Source organism: Gopherus flavomarginatus, chromosome 1 (assembly GCF_025201925.1).
Source record: "Gopherus flavomarginatus isolate rGopFla2 chromosome 1, rGopFla2.mat.asm, whole genome shotgun sequence".
Classification (NCBI taxonomy): Eukaryota; Metazoa; Chordata; order Testudines; family Testudinidae; genus Gopherus; species Gopherus flavomarginatus.
In genome coordinates, this window is record NC_066617.1 from 325991440 (window position 1) to 326014124 (window position 22685).

The 22685-nt window shown below is 45.2% G+C and overlaps 1 protein-coding gene across 1 annotated transcript in view; it reads right to left on the reverse strand.

Moving 5' to 3' along the window:
• Positions 1 to 7194: 7194 nt before the first annotated feature.
• The window catches only part of LOC127043793 (microtubule-associated tumor suppressor candidate 2-like), a 388941-nt gene continuing 373450 nt past the window's right edge, over positions 7195 to 22685 (reverse strand). Inside the window, exons 7-8 of the mRNA XM_050937930.1 lie at positions 10961 to 11062; positions 7195 to 7238 (exon numbers count right to left, since the gene is read on the reverse strand). Coding sequence (XP_050793887.1) covers positions 7195 to 7238; positions 10961 to 11062 — 146 coding nt within the window. The remainder of the gene's footprint in view (positions 7239 to 10960; positions 11063 to 22685) is intronic.

Here is a 22685-nt window from a genome sequence, read left to right on the forward strand (position 1 = left end):
GGAAGGCAGAGGTGAAGAAAGAGACTTCTGTGCAGGGGCGGCTCTAGGTATTTTGCTGCCCCAAGCACAGCAGGCAGGCTGCCTTCCGCAGCTTGCCTGCGGGAGGTCCCCGGTCCTGCGGATTCGGCGGCAAGCCTGCGAGAGGTATGCCGAAGCCGCAGGACTAGCGGACCCTCGGCAGGCATGCCACCGAAGGCAACCTGCCTGCCGCCCTCGCGGCGACCAGCAGAGCGCCTCCCGTGGCTTGCCCCCCCAGGCACGCACTTGGCGTGCTGTTGCCTGGAGCTGCCCCTGCTTCTGTGTGCGCGTGCATGTGCACGCCGTGAGTGTGGATGGAAGGGAAAGGTGAAGAAGAGTGTGTGTATTTGTGAAAGGGAGAGCTAAAATGAGAATATCTGTTTGTGAGGGAAGGCTGAAAAGGGAAAGAAGTTACATGGCCCTGCCAAATGTAAAAATAAAAACGGGACATTGATCTCCAACTATCCTTCACCACTAAGCATGACAGAAAAGAATCCTTATTTCTGTAGATATTACATTGAAAAGACAAATCTAACTCAATCACAAAAGAATAATAGCTCTCTCATACAGCAATGCAGAACTCTGAACTGATGTTACAAATGAGTGAGCTTACATTTCACACAACTGCCAAGAACAAACAGAATTTTAACACAAAAGCTGCATGAACTTCAATTCTCAGAGAATTCAATGATCTCATTTCTGGCAATATGGCAACAGAAAATACCTGTAAATTTTGTAGGACAGCCAGTCTACAGACCAGTGACATTACACAGCTTAATGGGCAGCACTGACATTTTGGGACCCACAAGTATTTGTAGGTATGAGTCAGATATTGTAGACGCTTAAGTACCCTATCTGAGTGTGCAGTCATGTTGTTAGAATTGCAAATGACTTAAATGACAGCTACAAAAACAAAAAAACCCCCAAAACCCAGCATTCATGATTAATTGTGTCCACAACATGTGGCTGCAAAGGAGGCCAGATTTTGCAACATTTCATAATTGAGTACATTATGACTAGGGCCCTATGAAATTCACAGTCTATTTTGGTCAATTTCATGGTCATAGGATTTTTAAAATAGTCAATTTCACAGTTTCAGATGTTTACATCTGAAATTTCAGGGTGTTGTAACTGTGGGGGGTCCGAACCCAAAATGGGATTGTGTGTGTGGGAGGGGGGTTGCAGGATTGCCACCCTTACTTCTGCACTGTTGCTGGCAGGGGCGCTGCCTTCAGAGCTGAGCAGCTGGAGTACAGTGGCTACTGGCCGGGCACTCAGCTCTAAAGCCAGTGCCACTGCCAGCAGCAGTGCAGAAGTGAGGGTCTCAGGGTATGGGGAGGTCCTCACTTTGGGAGGGGGACAGGGTTGTCCTTACAGGTGGGCAACTGCCCAGGGGCTCCATGGTCCAGGGGGGCACCATGGTCCAGCCCACAGCCAGCCTAAGGCTCCTTTAACTCCTAAGCACTGGGCCTGGAGCCGGGGCAGTGCTGGGGCACCCCAGCAGGGCATCCTATTGTGCACTAGTGCACCAGCTGCTGGTCCGGTGGGGTTGAGGAGTGATGTGATTGGAATAACAGAGACTTGGTGGGATAACTCACATGACTAGAGCACTGTCATGGATGGATATAAACTGTTCAGGAAGGACAGGCAGGGCAGAAAAGGTAGGGGAGCTGCATTGTATGTAAGAGAGCAGTATGACTGCTCAGCGCTCCAGTATGAAACTGCAGAAAAACCTGAGAGTCTCTGGATTAAGTTTAGAAGTGTGAGCAATAAGGGCAATGTCATGGTGGGAGTCTGCTATAGACCACCAGACCAGGGGAATGAGGTGGATGAGGCTTTCTTCCAGCAACTAACAGAAGTTACTAGATCGCAGGCCCTGGTTCTCATGAGAGATGTCAATCACTCATACCTGCTGGGAGAGCAATACAGCGGTGTACAGACAATCCAGGAAGCGTAGGGGACAATTTCCTGGTCCAAGTGCTGGAGGAACCAACTAGGGGCAGAGCTCTTCTTGACCTGCTGTTCACAAACCGGGAAGAATTATTAGGGGAAGCAAAAGTGGATAGGAACCTGGGAGGCAGTGACCATGAGATGGTCAAGTTCAGGATCCTGACACAAGGAAGAGAGGAGAGCAGCAGAATATGGATCCTGGACTTCAGAAAAGCAGACTTTGACTCCCTCAGGGAACTGATGGGCAGGATCCCCTGGGAGAATAGCATGATAGGGAAAGGAGTCCAGGAGAGCTGGCTGTATTTTAAAGAATCCTTATTGAGGTTGCAGGAACAAACCATCCTGATGTGTAGAAAGAATAGTAAATATGGCAGGCGACCAGCTTGGCTTAACAGTGAAATCCTTGCTGATCTTAAACACAAAAAAGAAGCTTACAAGAAATGGAAGATTGGACAAATGACCAGGGGAGAGTATAAAAATATTGCTAAGGCATGTAGGAGTGAAATCAAAAAGGCCAAATCACACTTGGATTTGCAGCTAGGAAGAGATGTTAAGAGTAACAAGAAGGGTTTCTTCAGGTATGTTAGCAACAAGAAGAAAGTCAAGGAAAGTGTTGGCCCCTTACTGAATGAGGGAGGTAACCTAGTGACAGAGGATGTGGAAAAAGCTAATGTACTCAATGCTTGTTTTGCCTCTGTCTTTACGAACATGGTCAGCTCCCAGACTACTGCACTGGGCAGCACAGCATGGGGAGGTGACCAGCCCTCTGTGGAGAAAGAGGTGGTTAGGGACTATTTAGAAAAGCTGGATGTGCACAAATCCATGGGGACCAGATTCACTGCATCCGACGGTGTTAAAGGAGTTGGCGGATGTGATTGCAGAGCCATTGGCCATTAACTTTGAAAACTCATGGCCATCAGGGGAGGTCCCGGATGACAGGAAAAAGGCTAATGTAGTGCCCATCTTTAAAAAAGGGAAGGAGGAGCATCCAGGGAACTACAGGCCAGTCAGCCTCACTTTAGTCCCTGAAAAATCAAGGAACAGGTCCTCAAGGCATCAATTCTGAAGCACTTAGAAGAGAGAAAAGTGATCAGGAACAGTCAGCATGGATTCATCAAGGGCAAGTCATGCCTGACTAACCTAGTTGCCTTCTATGTTGAGATAACTGGCTCTGCGGATGAGGGGAAAGCAGTGGGCATGTTATTCCTTGACTTTCACAAAGCTTTTGATACAGTCTCCCACAGTATTCTTGCCAGAAAGTTAAAGAAGTATGGGCTGAATGAATAGATTATAAGGTGGACAGAAAGCTGGCTAGATCGTTGGGCTCAGCAGGTAGTGATGAACGGCTCCATGTCTAGCTGGCAGCCGGTTTCAAGCGGAGTGCCCCAAGGGTCGGTCCTGGGGGCAATTTTGTTCAATATCTTCATGAATGATCTGGAGGATGGCGTGGACTGCACTCTCAGCAAGTTTGCAGATGACACTATACTGGGAAGAGGAGTAGATATGCTGGAGGGTAGGGATAGGATACAGACATGTTTTTTGTTTTATGTTTTTTGCTGCCCCAAACACAGCAGTCAGGCAGCCTTTGGCGGCACATCTGCGGGAGTTTTGCTGGTCACGCGGATTCGATGGCATGTCTGCAGGTGATTTGCAGGTCCCGCACCTTCAGCTACCCATCGCCAAATTACCGCCGAAGCCACGACACCGGCGGACCTCCTGCAAGCATGCTGCCGAAGGCTGCCTGACTGCCGCCCTCACAGCGACCAGCAGGCCACACCCTGCGGCTTGCCGCCCCGGGCACGCGCTTGCTGCGCTGGTGCCTGGAGCTGCCCCTGGATAGAGAGGGACCTAGACAAATTAGTGGATTGGGCCAAAAGAAATCTGATGAGGTTCAACAAGAACAAGTGCAGAGTCCTGCACTTAGGATGGAAGAATCCCATGCATTGCTACAGACTAGTGACCGAATGGCTAGGCAGCAGTTATGCAGAAAAGGACCTAGGGGTTACAGTGGATGAGAAGCCAGATATGAGTCAACAGTGTGCCCTTGTTGCCAAGAAGGCTAACGGCATTTTGGGCTGTATAAGTAGGGGCATTGCCAGCAGATTGAGGGACGTGATCATTCCCCTCTGTTCAACATTGGTGAGGCCTCATCTGGAGTACTGTGTCCAGTTTTGGGCCCCACGCTACAAGAAGGATGTGAAAAAATTGGAAAAAGAGTCCAGTGGAGGGCAACAAAAATGATTAGGAGGCTGGAGCACATGATGTATGAGGAGAGGCTGAGGGAACTGGGATTATTTAGTCTGCAGAAGAGAAGAATGAGGGGGGATTTGATAGCTGCTTTCAACTACCTGAAAGAGGGTTCCAAAGAGGATGGATCTAGACTGTTCTCAGTGGTAGCAGATGACAGAACAAGGAGTAATGGTCTCAAGTTGCAGTGGGGGAGGTTTAGTTTGGATATTAGGAAAAGCTTTTTCACTAGGAGAGTTGTGAAGCACTGGAATGGGTTACCTAGGGAGGTAGTGGAGTCTCCTTCCTTAGGAGTTTTTAAGGTCAGGCCTGACAAAGCCCTGACTGGGATGATTTAGTTGGGGACTGGTCCTGCTTTGATCAGGGGTTGGACTAGATGACCTCCTGAGGTCCCTTCCAACCCTGATAGTCTATGACAGGGGTTGGCAACCTGTGGCACGCGTGCCAAACATGGCACGCGAGCCGATTTTTAATGGCACGCTGCTGCCTGACCCCTGCCAGGGTCCCGGCCCCACTCAGCCCCCCTGCCTATCGCTCTCTCCTGCCGGGGCAGGAGGCAGAAGTTTGGTCCTGCCGGCAGCCAAGCTCCCCCTCACCTGCTTCTTCCCCCGGCGTGGTGCTTTCCTGCCCCTCCTCCTCTCCTTCCCTGTGCTGATCAGCTGATTGCCCTTGCGAGGGGGAGGGGGAGAAGCGGAGCTGCAGCGTGCTTGCTGCTCCGGGGAGGAGGCAGAGAAGAGCTGGGGACGGGGCCTTGGAGAAAGGGGGAGAATTGAGGCATATCCCCTCCAGGCCTCTGCTGTGAACTGCTCCTAGCAGGGAGCTGGGAGTGGGACCACTCCCATGAGCCGAGCATCCAGCCCTCTGCCCTGATCCCTGAACCCCCCCAAACACCCAGCCCTCTGCCCTGACCCCTGCACCACCCCACACACATCCAGCCCTCTGCCCTGACCCCTGCACCACCCCACACATACTCAGCCCTCTGCCCTGACCCCTGCACCTTCCACACTCAGCCCTCTGCCCTGACCTCTGCACCCTCCACACACACAGCCCTCTGCCCTGACTCTTGCACTCCCTCACATACACCCAGCCCTCTGCCCTGACCTCTGCACCCCCCACAACCCCAACCCTAACTTCTGCACCCCCCATACATACCCAGCCATCCCACACCCCATGCCCTGACTCTTGCACCACCACACATCCTCACCCCCACCCTGAGCAGCAGATGGGAGCTCCTGCATCCCTCCCCCCACATTCCCACCTGCACTGCTCGCACCAAATGGGAGCTGTCCCAGGTAAGCACTCCACACCCAAACCTCCTGCCCCAACCCTGAGCCTCCTTCCTCATTCTAGCTCCTGGTCAGAACCTGCACCCCAATCCCCACTCTGCTCCTTCACCCGCAACTCTGTGCTCAGTGCAGAGAGAGAGGAAGAGAATGGGCTCGAACCAGGGAGAAGGTAGGTACTCACTCTATGTGGGCAGGGCCAGGACCCCAGACCGGCAGCGGGCTGAGCGGGGCTAGCAGTTGGGACCCTGGCTGGCAGAAGCCAGCGGACAGAACCCCAGACCAGCAGCGGGCTGAGCCGCTCAGCCCACTGCCAATCTGGGGTCCCGGCCGCTGGCCCCGCTTAGCCCACTGCCGGTCTGGGGCCCCGGCTGCTGGTCCCAACTAGGTGAACGGAACCCCAAGGCGGCAGCAGGCTGAGTGGGCCAGCGGTGTAAGATCAGCATTTTAATTTAATTTTAAATGAAGCTTCTTAAACATTTTGAAAACCTTGTTTACTTTACATACAACAATAGCTTAGTTATATAATATAGACATAGAGAGAGACCCTCTAAAAATGTTAACATGTATTACTGGTATGCAAAACTTAAAGTGAATAAGTGACGACTTGGCACAGCACTTCTGAAAGGTTGCCAACCCCTGGTCTATGATTCTGTGGGGAGGGATGGAACATGCTCTTCCTCTGCAGGGGCTGCTCCCGGGACCAGTCAGACCCACCTCTGGGAACCTCCTCCTGGCTGCAGGAAGCTCTGTGGCTGCACTGCCTTCAAAGCTGGGCTCCCAGCCAGCAGCCGCGGAGCCTCCTGCAGCCAGGAAAGTTCCTGGAGGTGATCTGACTCCCATGGGAGCAACCCTGGCAGGGGAAATGGAAATCCCGTCCCTCCTCAGCCTGTCCGAAACTAGCAGCTGAAGCGCAGTGCGTCGTAGGATCCCTCCCCTACAATAGCCAGATTTCATGGGGGAGATCGGATTTCATGGTCCATGAGGCTTTTTTTCATGACCATGAATTTGGTAGGGTCCTAATTATGACGCAGCACTTAAATACTATAGTGATGGGTGCTGCAGAAAACTCTCTAACGGTTAACTAGATGATCACTTCTCAGTCAGGCTCAACTATGACACTCATCACTTTGTACCCATTTCCCTCACTACTGTTTGTCTTCTCTATTTAGACTGACTTCAGTAAAGGAAAGCGTCTTCCTGTATGATTGTACAGCACCTAACATAATGGAGCTCCTTCCTGACTGGCCTTGTAGGTGCTACGACAATACAAAATATTTAATAATAACCATAAGTGTTTGTCTGTCTTTTTGATACAAAAGTCTTTCACTGCTTAGACACCATGGTGATGGTGATGCAACAAAAGTCATAAACACAAAGATAAGAGAACAATCACCTTGAAATCAGTCAAGATTAAATTAACACAAACTATCAAACTGTTTAATTCCATTCTAGATTTCCCCTGCCTTCTAACATTTGAAGTGTGCATCTCTAAGTTGTCCTTGTCAATGGCATAAGTTGTCCTTGTAAATTAAACTGTGATATTTTCCTCAGGGATACATCTGAACTTCTCAGTTCCTCTGGGCTTGAAAAGCAGCTCACTAAACTTTTTCTGCCCACTGATGTTGCTGTTCTGTTGCTCTGCACAGGATGGGAAATACACTGACGATGCTGGTCCTGATCCTGCTTCCTCTTGTCAATTAGAATATGGGGTGCTGTGGAAAAGCAGGACCACACCCACTGTACTCAGAAATCATTTGGAATCATTGATAGCTTCAAAATTCTTAGCATTTTTTTCTAATTATCTGTTTGAAATAAAATATTGTAACAAATACCTAGTGATATTTAATACAATCCATGAAGATTTAGATATGGTACATGAGCTAATACATTTTTGTCTCCAGTTTCCAGTATTTAGATAAAGAAAGTGAAGAAGTAATTTTGAGGAGGCTGATAATAAGTGTCAGCAGAGTCAGGATGAGCTCTACCCTGACATCTGGTGGTGAATTATGGGGAGTGTGGAAAGGAATTTTAGGTATTTGCATTGGCACACTCACCTTACCTAGCATAGCCCATGGCAGCCTGGGATGGTTATTTTGATAGCTCTGAGATCCCCAATTTCTTTGTTATTGGGGCAGGAGGAATAAAGTGTTGTCACCCTGATTATGTGAATGAGGAACTATGAGACTGCTTTATGACAGAGATGTCTCAATATCAATTAAGCAGCACTTGCTAGACAAGGGACATGGGTGCCAAAACCCATTGAAATGAGAGAGATTGGGGACTAGTGTGTGTACCTGATGGTATTGGCCCCTTTTGAGGGCCTAGAACACCAATTGCACATCCTCCTCTCTCCACTGTTAAAGAGTAGAGCTAATTTTGATTCCATTAGGAGTCTATCTAGAGGCCGCTGAGCTGAATTCACGTTGGGCCAATGGTGCACCAGCACCGGGGCTCCCCTATTACAAGCTGAAATCACTAAAAGAGCTAAGCTTACTGAGCTGAGATCACTGAGTGCTGTGTTAACTAGTGGGGGAGCCTGAAGATCTATCGCTAAGCGGCTGGCAGAGCAGAGCAGTTTGCAGCATGTTGGAGCAGCCCATGGAACAGTGAGCGGAGCGGCTCACGGGTCGGCTGGAGGAGCGGCACAGCTGGTGTGGTGGAGCTGGTCGTGGTGAAGGCTGCAGCAGAACTCCACGGAGAGGCAGAGCAGTTGGTCCTGGCCCACGTAAGGTGCCCCTTAACACCCTGTGTGTGCCCCCCCCATTTCCACCCAGGCTGGAGGGGTAAAACTCTGCAGATAAACTTTTGAACTCTGACGTGGCACTGACCAGAGACTTTTGGGTTGTTGGACTTTGGGGTGATTGGACTTAAGATCCTAAGGAGGAAAGGATATTGCCAAATGTACTTGGAGGTGGGCTTTTGCTTATGGTTTGTGTTATAATCCTGTTTGTGGTGTTTCTCCAATGTGATGCCGCATTGTTTCCCTCCTTTATTAAAAGAATTTTGCTACACTCAGACTCCATGCTTGTCAGTGGAGAAGTATTGCCTCCTAGAGGCATCTAGGGAGGTGGTATGTAATTGTCCCAGGTCACTGGGTCGGGGCTCGAGCCGGTTTTGCATTGTGTTATTGAAACAGAACCCCTGGATACTAAACCGGGCCCTTGTTGCTGCCAACTCAGAGAGGCAGAAGGGTTACATAAGCAAATTGGACAATATTAGCTACCACAGTGATAGGCATGTTAGAAATAACTAAAATAGAGACAAGGGCTCTAATTCTTCAGTCACACTCATGTGGGTGGACTCCTGTGTCTGTGCAAAGTCCTCCACAGATCAAATTGCAGGATCAGGTTTATAGTGATAGATCAGATGGAGGTCCAGAAATGTTGAACTCTTAAAAAACACTCGCAGAATAGCTTTGGAGAAATCCAGATCCAAATATTGATCCAAACTCTGAAGCTCAGATCCATTGCTAAAACAAACCAGATAATCCCTCCTTCTGTGGCAGCAACTGGGGTTTATGTGGCAGCCAAAAAACAACAGTGGGGGTTGAGGGAGGTGTATCTGAATAGTACAATAGAAGAAAAATAAACTTTTTATACTATGAATAGCAATTTGCCACAGCACAGTGCCTAACTAATTTCAATAGTTTGGTAAATTTTCAGAATGCTGTTGTAGAAAATGACTCTATTTGCAGTACAATTTTCATTTCTCATTATTTATTTTATTTTATTATTTTTGTTTAAAGAAAGCAAAGGGCCACTGAAGAAACTTAGACTTCATTTAGATTTTGATTTAGGCCCAAATTTTCAAAAGTGACTGATGATGTTAAGGTGCCATCATTTTGGGGCGCCCCACCTGAGACACCCTAAAAGGACCAAATCATCAGAGGGGAAGTGCTCAGCCCTTTATGCAAATCAGGGCTCTTTAAGCTGTCTCAAACTGGGTACCCAAAAATTAAGGCATTGAAAATGATTAGTCATTTTTGGAAACGTAGGCCTCTGTAAAACCCATCAGCTTTACAAAACCAATGGAAATGTTTCTGTGATTTCTTTTACAATTCTAACGGAAACAATTGTTTTTAACCAGCTCTCTCTCTGCCATGGTGCCACAGCTGCAACCAGCGAGGTGCTTAAACTGGAGCCCCCTTGGTATAAATAAGAGGGGGCTGCTGGCCTGCAGGCTGCCTTCGCCGGCTTGCGTGTGGAGGGTCCGCGACTTCAGAAGACCTCCCACAGGCAAGCTGCCGAAGGCAGCCTGCCTGCCGGCTTGAGGCGGCAAAATTCCTAGAGACGCTCCTGCTAGCCTGGCTTTCTTCATGAAGATGCCTCTCCCTTTAGAACTCACTTCTTGACTCCACATGATCCAGAACAGCTTGAATGCTCATCTTTTAACCCTGGCATCTGAAGAAGGGAAGGAGTTCCGAGGCTAGTGGCTGGGAAGGGAAGATTGGTTTTAACCTTTTACTAGCTCGGTTTTGTTGGCTGGGGGATCACATGAGATGGAACTGCTGCAGTTTATTTACAATGATGGGAATCTTGAGGTGTGTGTTTTAAGTGATGTTAGCGGTGACTAAAGTGAATGGACAGATGCTCTTTTGTTTATTAATTTAGAGTTATAAAACATAATGTTCTCCTTGAACTCTTCTTAACCCAAATACGGTAGCACGGAGAAGCTGAAAGTGAAACTAAGTTCAGTGATTTTAAAGGTCTGAAAAGTCAAAGGGCCTGATATAAAGCCCACTGAAGTCAATGGGCTCATGATTTCAATAGGGTTTGTCTCAGGCCCAAAGGGACAGGTTTACGGCACCTATCTGCCTCTTTAGTGCCCAAATACATGTATATATCTGGCCCAAAGAGCATAGTTAGTAAGAAGTACTCAGGATTTTTAAAAAAGATTTTAGCTGTAAAGAATCTAAGAATTTCTTGGTAACACTAGTATAGAAATGTATTTGTTTACAACATTAATTTTTAAGTTGACAGTGTTGCTATAGCTGTCTGAAGATTATTTCTAAACATCCTCTCTTTCCCAGTTATCTAGAGAAATAACCTAGGAAATGTGACACTTCTGTACATCAGTGACCTTAGATATCAAGTGGTACTGTTACTGTTGGTGATTGTATTACATGGGGGTTTTGGTCACTATATTTGTTTTCTTTTTTTTTTAAATGTAAAAACAAAGATTTTTTTAAATGTTCCTTGTACCCTTAAACACTGAACAGCAATGACTCTGTTTTGGAAGACAGAAGGTTTTACTTTACTACCAGGGAGAACATAAGACTGTTCACTTCATGCGTTGCTATGATGAAACCTCCTGCACTCGTTGCCTGATTAATGAGACTTGGACACAATCGATCGTCTTTTAACAATAGTGGGTCTCAGATGTTTGTCTATTAACAAGAGCTGCAAATTCGACAAGTTTAAATCTTCCCTCAAAAGAGTGCTCTTGCGGTTTATAAATACCTGGTGAATGGAGCTTAGTGGCTGATACTGCTAATCTCTTAGGGGATGACACAGTGGGTTTATTTGCATCTTGATCTTTTTGTACTTCTTTCTTCAAACCTGCTTTAAAAAAGAAACCCAATCATTACTTGATTTGCCATCACACAGAAGCATGCCTCGAAAAAGTGTAACAGCATGGCAAAACACAAATATTTTTTCAATATTACTTTTGGGCCAGTTATTGAAAGCTTTGCATATGCCTTTGCATGTGGACAATCACATATGCCTATTGCATAAATGAAGATATCATGATGCTGTGTGCCAACTGGGTATTTCAGTGAGCACATGGCCAGTTAGACACTTAACTGACCATGCGCTTCTGCAAATATGGAACTCTGCACATGCAAATAGGGCTGAAATTCAACACACTAATGAGGGCCAGCACAAGGGCATGCACACTATGCAAATCCTCTGGCCTTCTGCAAGTGGTGTTCATCACTCATGCACACATACATCCTTAAAAAAATCTGGCATCTGATGTCTATTCTGGTTTACAGCACCATGTTCTTTGTAAGATGCTTTACCTGTTCTTTCCAACAGGCATTTACTTTCTGAGTCCTGACAGGGTGAGTACACTGTTGTCTCACTCATCTAGCTGGGCGCCTTGGTGCACAGTGGAGCTCTCTCCTGAAAGCTCAAGGCCATCTCCAAACTAAAGTTTCCCTTGTTATTGATCAGACTACTGGGAAAAAATTCCAAATACAAACACAGGTTTGAAATAAAGAGCCTCTGATCAAAGTATGAGTTGGTCCCTGCTATGGAATGCACTGTTATGCCATGTGAACTGTACAAAATGAGCTCCAAAGTGGAGCTAAGAGCAAAGCCAGTATCATGATCAGTGGAACTGGAAGCAGAGAGCTCATGTTCCCTGGAGGGATTGTTATTGAGGGGCACCAGTGGAACTGGGAACATGGGGCAGTTAGGATGGAAGCAACTCATCCATAGGTACACAGAGTCCCCAGAGTTTAATAAAGTTTCACTTGTTCAGTTTAAACTGCATTCAGCATCACACTTCGTGAGTGAAACATGGCGGCAGCATCTGAGCTGTGAGTTCTCTGCAGTGCAGCAGCTGGCAGCGTGAGCCAGGGAACTGTGTCTGAAGGCTCCTGGAGCCCTGGATTTTGCAGACACAAACCTAGCCCAGGGATGGACCCAGTGGATGGAGGAGTTTAAGTGGTACATGAATTTGGCAATGCATGAGGACACCAGCACAAAAGTAAAACTGTTACCTTACCTTATTGGGTACCAAGGCAGAAAGATCTGCAGCTTGCCACTGCCTCAAGCATCACTGAACTCCTTGGAGCCCTGGGGAATGAGTACTTCCCAAAGCTGAACAAAACCGTGGAGTGGCACAGGTTTTTCACTAGCGACCAATACAAAGTGGAGGGGATAGGCCCCCCCCCCATGCTGCAGCCTTACACACACTAGCTGCTACATGCAGTTTTGGGACTTGACAGACTCTTTGATTTGGGACTCCCTGATTTGGGACAGGACAGTCTGTGGTGCTTGGGATCACCATGTGTAGGAGCAGCTGCTCCAGGAAGGCGACCTCACATTAGGTGCTTAGCCATGGGGTGTGCAGCGGATGCCCTGAGAGAAAGGATGAAAGCCTGAGGAGGCACGACATCCCCAGAAATACAGGCAGTGAGACAACAACAAGAAGGGAGAGCAGGTGGCCAGGGCTCCATACCTATAGTGATCTGCATGTACTGTGGGAGATGACATGAACAGGTAAAGGAGAGGTGCCCCGCACTACGACAGCATTGGAAGGGACATGGCAAGTTGAACCACTTTAATAGTTTGTGCAAAAGCAGAGGAAAGTCCCAGATGGATTCAGTCAGATCTGTACAAGAGGGGGATGGCATGTCAGATGTCAGCTTCATTCTCGAGTCCAAGAGCATACCATATTCAGGCTGTCATGACAGGAAAGCAACAAGAGACAATACCAACTTCCGTGCATGCAACAATGTTAACAGGGAAACGCCCCATGCAATTTCAGCTGGACAGTAGGGCCTCCTGCAATGTGATTCCTCAGGATGAATTGGGCTCAAACACTCCTATTACATGAGCAGGTGCACTCAAATAACGTACAATGAGAGCATAATGCAGCCCACAGGAAATTGTGATTGCCTAGTAACTACTCCCAAAAAATACAGACCACACCAACTGCAATTTGTGGTGGTGGATGGTAAGCACTACTGACCCCCCTTGGAGAATACAGCCATACAAGAAATGGATCTGATATGGGCGCAGCATCAGAATTGTATAGCTGCAGTGCAAGAAGAAAAAGGGGGAGTCCATGGATAATGAAGACCCCTTTAAAAGCACGAGGGGATGTTTTCAAAGGCAACACATGCCTTTGTTGGTGTCACTAGGCATACATCTAGGTAGCTCGGGAGGGTGGACAATCACGAGTGCCGATGAAGCCCTCCTGCTCAGGCCTCAATGAACCAGAGGAGATGGCCAACAATCAGAGAAAACAAGCACTAGAGTACAAGGGTCAGCCAAGGACATACTGGCCCTTGAGCCAGGCACTCCTGTGAGGATCCAGCAATTAGAGAGACACCAGAAGGAGTGAACTAAAGGAGTTGTGAGGGGCACAGTGACACCCAGATCCTACAAGTTGACCATGCAAGGGGGACAAGTGATCCAAAGGAACAGGAGGCACTTGTGAGTCCGCAGACACAACACCCAGAGAGTGCCTGTAGAGATACTAAGATTGTCACAGAATAGACACACAGAGACCCAGCAAGTGGCCAGCCCCACATGGAGGGAGGAGATGCCAGAGAGAGTTTGGTAGACTCGGAGACAGGTGACAGGGAGATAGGGATAGGTCGATCCCAGTGTGGTTGCCTGTTGAGGAGACTAAACTATCTCAAAGACTGTAATCAGCTGAGTCTGTGGTAAAGATGAGACTCCAACATGACTACCTGCCTGCAACCTCTGGCTGAAGATACACAGGGGCAGGAGTCTGGGCGTGTATTTTGTTTTTATGTTTATATTAAAATTTTTGTAAAATAGGGAAGATGTATCCTGATCAGTGGAGCTGGAAGGCCAATGTTCCCTGGAGGGACTGTTACTGAGGTAACACCAGTGGAAGAAGGAAGGCAGGGAGTTAGGCTGGAAGTAACTCAGCCACATGGACAGAGCAGTGCATGGGATCTAATACCGTTTTATGTGTTTGATTTAAACTACATTCAGATTCACACTTTGTGATGAAACAGAGCTGAACCTATTAGGCAGCCTCCTCTGTGCCCAGCATAGTTCCTCAGCAAATTTGAAGATCTCCAGGTCTGCCAGGGAATGGAAAGGGTGGTGGAAGGAGGAAAAGGCTTCCCTCAGAATAGCTGATGCCATGATAGCAAGTGTAAATTAATGCCAACCAAATCAGTGCAAGATGTGATCTGGCAGCTCCAGGTACCAAAGGGATCCATGCCATTATCTTTGCTGCCCACGAAGCTGAACCAGCATATGGTTCTAGTGCACTGGCAGCCCAGCATGTGCCCACTCACCAACCCAACACTGGCTCTGCAGGATCCATGCCATTCATCTAAAACATACCCCTCCCCGTGCAGCCACTCACCCTGCCCCTCCACTGACAGTGATGCATTGGGAATTTCATTCGTTGTGAAGCCATGGGAACTCTGTATTAGCTTCCCCCCTTCCATCAATTTATGAGGAGGAAGTAACATGACCTTTATTATTTCCTCCTACAACCTGCAGTTTTTCAACAGCTGGTTGTTAAAAGCTCTTCAGTCCTCTAGGCTTCCCAGTCAGAAAGGGCAGATCAGGGATCGGCAACCTTTCAGAAGTGGGGGCCGAGTCTTCATTTATTCACTCTAATTTAAGGTTTCGCGTGCCAGTAATACATTGTAACGTTTTCAGAAGGTCTCTTTCTATAAGTCTATAATATATAACTAAACTATTGTTGTATGTAAAATAAATGAGGTTTTAAAAATGTTTACAAAGCTTCATTTAAAATTAAATTAAAATGCAGAGGGCCCCAGACCGGTGGCTAGGACCCGGGCAGTGTGAGTGCCACTGAAAATCAGCTCGCGTGCCGCCTTCGGCACCTGTGCCATAGGTTGCCTACCCCTGGGGTAGATCTTGTATCCAGGAACTGCTTTCCCTCTTGGAAGCTTATGTCATCATCGAAGCCTAGAGTTATCGTCTTTGCTCACCGTGATTGTTTCATTCACAAAGCATAAAGCCGAATGCATTTTAAGTTGAATCAGTAAAATGTTATTGACCCCTGTGTGCTGCCTTGTCCATATGGCTGAGTTGCTTCCAGCCTAATGCCCTGTGTTTCCTGTTCTGCCTGGTGTCCCCTCAATAATAGTCCCTCCAGGGAAGATGGGCCGTCCATCTCCAGTTCCACCGATCACTATACAGTACAATGAAAAATCACCCTGAGCACAGTCATGTGCAGACATTGCTCTCCTGCTTTCCGTGCCATGTGACACTCACAGACACAAAATATTCTACTCAATGATAGAAAGCTCTTTATGTGCATAAGTTATGAAGAATGAGGAAACAAAAGCTAAAAGCCAACCATTCAAATACATTTCCCATTAGTTTGCCTTTTTTATTCTTAGTACTTGCAATTTTTTTAAATTGTAGTTCTCAGACTGTATAACAGCTATTGGAAATACAATGCAAACAAAGGGAACACAAAAATGATTTCTGATAGAGGATAAATGATGTTCACATTATAAACTTCCACATTTTTTCATGTGTACATTCATATGTCTGTTAGAGAAATGACAAATAGAACAATTACATTGTGCTGTGTACCCTGCAGGATATCTGAAGCAGAAAAACAAAGCCACTGTTGGTACAATTTAAAAACATTTTGTAATTATCAGTTTCAGTGACTAGTCCCACATCTGAGACCCTATTCCATTTTGCTTCATGCAAGTCTGTGTGCTGCACATGGGGAGAGGACAGTAGAGTTTGGTAATCTTATATTAGGATTAAAATCCTGCAGGTAAATTCTTGTCATCTTAACATAGTTTTCATAATATTCAAAGCTGTAGTTAGAGTTACAAGTTGGGTCCCACGACATGCCCTGTTTTTTGACACACCACCTTCCCTTCTCCACATTTTAAGAGCTGCATGAAGTGAACTACACACAAGAGGACATTTGCAGTGCACAAGCAGTTTATTAGTCTTACAATACCAGGAACTATGCTGCATATTCTTTAGTGCCACATTCTGGCACTTTGTAAATTAACCATTTACGTACAGACAGACATCTCTCTTTTATAGAGCACTCCTGTCACAGCAAACACAGAGACTGAGCTAAATTCTGCTCTTAGTTATATCAGTGTAACGTTGAAGTTAAAACAGTGAAATTATTCCAGATTAACAGTATGGTAACTCAGAATAGAACAGTTGCTTTATGTGACACAATTGCAGCTGCTCTGTAATAATTTATGAATATTGTATGTTGGACTTGTTATTGGATTGTTTTCTGTATGATTATATTGGTTTAATACAACAAGAGTCTGTTTGGAAAAATAGGAAGGAAAAAATATCTCAGGATAACTACTCCTTAGCAAACACTTAAGCTTTGTTAAGGGACAATGTCAGAATGTTTCGTTTTTTGTCAAGACTTTTTTGCCTCCACCTTCAGCAACCCTGCAAAACTGATTTTGATCAGAACAAGAAAAGGTCCACAAAACGCCACCACTCTGGCAATGTTAAAAGGGACCCTTTTAAGAGGGAAGTGCGAGGTTGTTTGGGGGAACTGGACTGAAACATGGGACCCCCTGGATGTGTCTGAAGAAGTTAGGCCTGCCTAGGTTACCATCAGGGTTGGCAAACCTTTAAGTAAGATAGACGTGTGTACACAGTTTGTTGTCTTAAAATCCTTTTTCTCTCTAATGGCTTGTTCCTCTTGTTAAAACAAGCAATACCTTTGATGTAATAAAGCTGTCTCATCTCTGCATACCGCTGCTCACACATTCCCAAAAGGAAGAACCGCAGGTGACCAAACTCAGTCAGATTTGCTGGGTAAGAAAGGTTGACACACATGATACTGGAGTCCAGGGCCCAAACTAAGAGTGGGAGAATGCAAAATTCCACCTCAGGTCAGGAAAAGGCATGAGGGTTGCTGCATGGGGGTTCCCGTAGAGAGACCAGAAAAAAGACGGGGCACAATTAGCCCCAAACCAGGACACCTAGGATAATATATTCTTTTGTTTGTTTCCAGACGGAGGCAGTGGAAAGAATACTTTTAGATTAGGTTCTTGTTAGAATTTTTTTCACAGAGTTTGAAGGACATGGTGAATCTCTTTTAGAGTTATAGGTAAGTAAACGCCTCACATGTTAACAGATTTTTTGTTTTCACCTGATACCCGTGGATGCGACTCTCAGTCAAAGGGCTTGTCTTCACATCGCTCAAAGTTGTGAAAAATCCATGCCCTGGAGCGACATAGTTATGTCGATCTAACCCTTGATATAGACAACACTAGGTCGATGGAAGAGTTCTTCCGTCAACCTAGCTACTGCCTCTCGTGGAGATAAATTAACTACAGCAACAGGAGAACCCCTCCTATTGATGCTGTGAGTATCTACACTGAAGCACTACAGCAATGTAACTGCAGCCTTTCTAGTGAAGACATAGCCTAACATAAACCGAAACAGCTAGTAGGATGGCACACAAAGAGAAGAACTAATATCCTCTGAGAGTCGCACCATTCTGAGAAGTTCAGATAAGCTCTAATCACCTCAACATTCAGCACTGGAAGGTAAAGGCCTATCAGTGAATCTCCATGCGACCCCAGTCCTGGGAACGAGGACAGTCCCCCTCACACTACGACTTCAGAACATTGCTAATATATTCTGGGACATTTGTAAACTGGAAATATTGAGGCCAAGAGTCACATTTGTGATTAACACATTTCACAATGAAATGCCTGAGGAAATAAATTTTCTGGATATGGCATCTGCTATACAGTACTTCACAACAGAGCAGGACATAAAAACAGGTTTATATTGCCATTTCATTACCAGTGACTGAGTGAAAGCTACCTGTGATGGGAGCTGTGAGACGAAACAGAAAGCTCATTTTACAAGCTATAATTTATGTAGTTACAGATTCAAAATTATTTTTTTCATGACAGTGAGACCTTGGGTTTTCTGTGGTTTACCAATAAAAATGGGATGCACAAGTGGGCCATCTGCCAAGACACTCAGAAAACGAGTCTCAGGGAAATGCTGATAAAAGGAAATGCTTTCACTGGAGACAAGGGACATACAAAACTAGTTTGTTTTTCAAGAAGACTTGAACAAGGAGCTCATGGGGAATTAGTACAAGCTCTGACCCCCAAACATGGGGCAGGCAGCAAAAATCCAAAACATTAAATCTCAGTTTAAATAAAAGAAGCAACAAGGAAAGAAAGGTATCAAACACCAACACAACTCTTCACTAATACAACACAATTTTTTCATGTAGTATTCTTTATGGTAAGGGCATATATTACTTCTCCTGAAAGCAATGAGAGTTATACCCCAGAACCAATGGCAATACAGGTCACAAAAGATCAAAGAACATTTTGCAGCAAGGGACAGCATAGTAGAGAGATGATTCTTTACGGAGGGTTGGAAAGCAGCTCTGAAGCAGGCTGCAAGAGAAAAATGACATACTGTACTGTGCAAAGCTGGAGCAGAGCAAGAGCAACGAAGGCTGAAATCTACAACTAGTAAAGCTACAGATTGCTGTTTAGTAATTTATTTTATATTGCAGTGAGAGAACAGAACAATGAATAACAAAGCAGGGAAATAGGAGTGAGTTGACATCTGTCATAAACAGATGGTTAAGGGTTAATGTCTCTTTTACCTGTAAAGGGTTAAGAAGCTCAGTAAACCTGGCTGACACCTGACCAGAGGACCAACAGGGGGACAAGATACTTTCAAATCTTGGTGGAGGGAAGTCTTTGTTTGTGCTTTGTTTTGTTCTTTGTTCGCTCTTGGGACTGAGAGGGACGGGACATCATTCCAGGCTCTCCCAATCTTTCTGAATCAGTCTTTCATGTTTCAAAATTGTAAGTAATAGTCAGGCAAGGCGGATTAGTCTTATGTTTGTTTTCTCAACTTGTAAATGGTTCTTTTGCTGGAAGGATTTTTACCTCTGTTTGCTGTAACTTTGAATCTAAGGCTGGGGTGGGGGAGGTCCCTCTGGTCTATATGAATCTGAGTACCCTGTAAAGCATTTTCCATCCTGATTTTACAGAGATAATTTTTACCTTTTCTTTCTTTAATTAAAAGCTTTCTTTTTAAGAACCTGATTGATTTTTCCTTGTTTTAAGATCCAAGGGATTGGGTCTGAACTCACCAGGGATTGGTGGGGGGAAAAGGAGGGGGATGGTTAAATCCTCTTTGTTTTACGATCCAAGGAGTTTGGATCTGTGTGAAGCCTCTCAAGGCAACCCAGGGAGGGGAAAGTCTGGGGGGAAAAGGAGGGGGATGGTTAATTTCTCCTTGTTTTAAGACCCAAGGGGTTTGGGTCTGGGTTCCCCAGGGAAGGTTTTGGGGGAACAGAAAGTGTGCCAGACACTAAATTCTGGCTGGTGGCAGCATACCAGACCTAAGCTAGTAATTAAGCTTAGAAGTGTTCATGCAGGTCCCCACTTCTTGTACTCTAAAGTTCAAAGTGGGGAAAAAACCTTGACAACATCCTTCAGCTTATATGAATGGGAAGGTTTGTAACGTTACATTTGAAAAGCAACTCAGTGACTCGAGGAAAGATGAAGAGGAAATTCTAAGCAGATGGAGCAGCACAGCGGCAGAATGACTCCCAACTGTGAAGATGAGGAAAGAGGGGACAGAGATTGATAGTGCAGAGTGAGGGGGTGAGGAGCAGGTGGATACAAGATCAGAGGAGTAGAATGGAGCAAGTCCTTGGAGAATTTTAAAAGCCAGGAGGGCAATTTCTAATTACATTTGAGGTTAGCTAAGGAGCTGATGATGATGTAGGGGTTGATGACTGTGGTCTTGCTTTCTGGAGGGAGAGTAGTCTAGCTGTAGCACTGTGGCCCTCCTGATGTTTAGAGGGAAGGGATTTAGGAAGACCATGAAAGGCAAAAGAAAGAAGCATATTCCCCAAAAGCAAACACTGGCCTTCTCACCAAGTCCATCATCTGCAGGCAAATTCTTGAGGAAAGAGTTGTCCCTGGCACTGTATCCTAAAACTCAAAAATGTAGCTTCTCTCTGAGCAGCTGGGGGATCAGATTTATGAATCAAGGAACTTTTCAATGAGAACGTCTCACGATTAGCCCCCAGCCATTAGGGTGTGTTGGATTCTGTGTGGCAGCTGACATTAACTGACAGATCTTGTGGAGACAGGTGGTCTTTGAGTCAGCCAGGAACCAAGCCGTGTGCTATTTATTGTTGTATCTCTGTATCACCTTTCCAAAAGCTTCAGCTTAAGTACTGTAGCTCTTTTGAAGCCTGTATTTGCATGTGGAAATGGGCATTTCTGTTTGCAATATGGGTAACTGCATGCATAAGCCCCTGTCAGTGGGTACAAAAATGGGTTCGGTTTGTGCAATTTAGGTGCTAACTTTTGAACATGTGTTTGCATGTATTTCAAAATATTTAAATTTCCAAATCAGAACTATGTCATTTGCTTCAAATTGTACACGAGATGCAAAGATAAAAGGTATAAAAATCAAATGTAGCAATTAAAAATGGGAGCTTTTATGTTATCAAAACACTATAGAGGTGCTGAGTCATTCATCAGGAATTTGGCTATGAGCAAACCCCCAAAATGTGTTTGTCTTTTCCCAAACTGTATGGAATCTGATAATAGAAATTAGAAATAAAAAACATCTATTATATTATTTAGGCCATTTTCCTGAGGCCAGTGCAGCATAGATCCCTACTGTGTATTTGCCAATCTAGTCTTTAAAAGCCTTTAACATTGGTTCAATTTGCATTTACCCTTCAGATTGAAAACATACTGGTGAAGTAGTACTGAATGTTCATTCCTAAACAAACCCTGACCCTATATATCATTAACAATGCAATGTAACTACTTGCTGTGAGTTTGGACTGCAGTTGTTCTCAGGCATATTATATATATTAATAATGCATTTTGCGAGCTTAAAAAATATAAAAGCTAAGGAAATGTTTTCCAGTCATAAACTGAGAGACAACCACACCAAGCGTCTTCTACTCCTCTCCCTCCGTGATAATCATGACTAGTCATGTCCATGGTGAGTAATGAGACTTCTGTGTGCACATTGTTTGAGACAAAATTAACAAAGTTAGAAGTACGATGGATTCTGTGGAATAACAACAATCCAATTCTCTCTAGAGACTCCATACATCCTGTGATCTAGGAGATACTGAAAGGATGTGAATAAATAAGTAGATGTAGAAGAAAGACTACATTTGTTGAACGAGAAACAGCTAATGCTTGTAGTTTTTCCCTTTGTGTTTTTTTCAAGTTTGAAGTCACCTGGTAAGAGATAAGAGGACAAAGACTAGTTCCTTGGCACAGATGAAGGTGATTATTTTCTGACAAATGGAGACAGTTTTTCATAAGTTAGCTGGTATAAAACAAAAATAAAAAGACAAAAATATACTAAACGATCACTCCAAAAATCAAAGTCGGGCATACAGGAAAATTTATTAAAATTCCTTGAAATAAGTGCAGCATTTCAGGATAACTTTATTAACACATCAGAGTTCAATTGCAGAGATAATATAAAAACTCGATCCCTTCCTTATATTGTGGATTTCATGGACTCATGTAACCCTCTTATACACAATTCTCCCCATTTTGAGGGGTGAGCCTCTGGGCCAAATTCTTGGGGGAAGGTTGAGGCTCAGTGTCTTACCATAAACTGCTCCATAGTGTGTCATATATGAGTTTCCACCTCCCAGACTGAGGTGTCAATAGAAGAGGTTTTTGGACAAATTGATACATTAAACAGTCATAAGTTACCAGGACCAGATGTTATTCACTCAAGATTTCTGAAGGAACTCAAATATGGAATTGCAGAACTACTAATGGTGGTATGTAACTCATAATTTAAATCAGCTTCTGTACCAGATGACTGGAGGATAGCTAATGTGATGCCAATTTTTTAAAAATGCTCCAGGAGTGACCTTGGAAATTCAAGGCCAGGAAGCCTAACTTCTGTACCAGAACAGTATAGAACAGAATTAACAGACACATAGATGAACACGATTTGTTGGGGAAGAGTCAACATGGCTTTTGTAAAGGGAAAACATACCTCGCCAATCTATTAGAAGTCTTTTAGGAGGTCAACAAACGTGGACAAGGGTGATCCACTAGACATACTGTATGTAGACTTTCAGAAAGCCTTTAACAAGGCCCCTCACAAAAGGCTCTTAAGCAAAGTAAGCAGTCATGGGATAAAAAGGAAGGTACTGCATGGATCAGTAACTGGTTAAAAGATAGAAACAAAGAGTAGGAATAAATGGTCACTTTTCAGAATGGAGAGTAATAGTTGTGTCCCGCAGGGATCTGTACTGGGACCAGCTGTTCAACATATTTATAAATGATTTGGAAAAAGGGGGTGGCAAAACAGTGAGGTGGCAAAATTTGCAGACGATACAAAACTACTTAAGAAGTTAAGTCCAAAGCAGACTGCGAAGAGTTACAAAGGGATCTCACTAAATTGGGTAACTGGGCAACAAAATAGCAGCTGA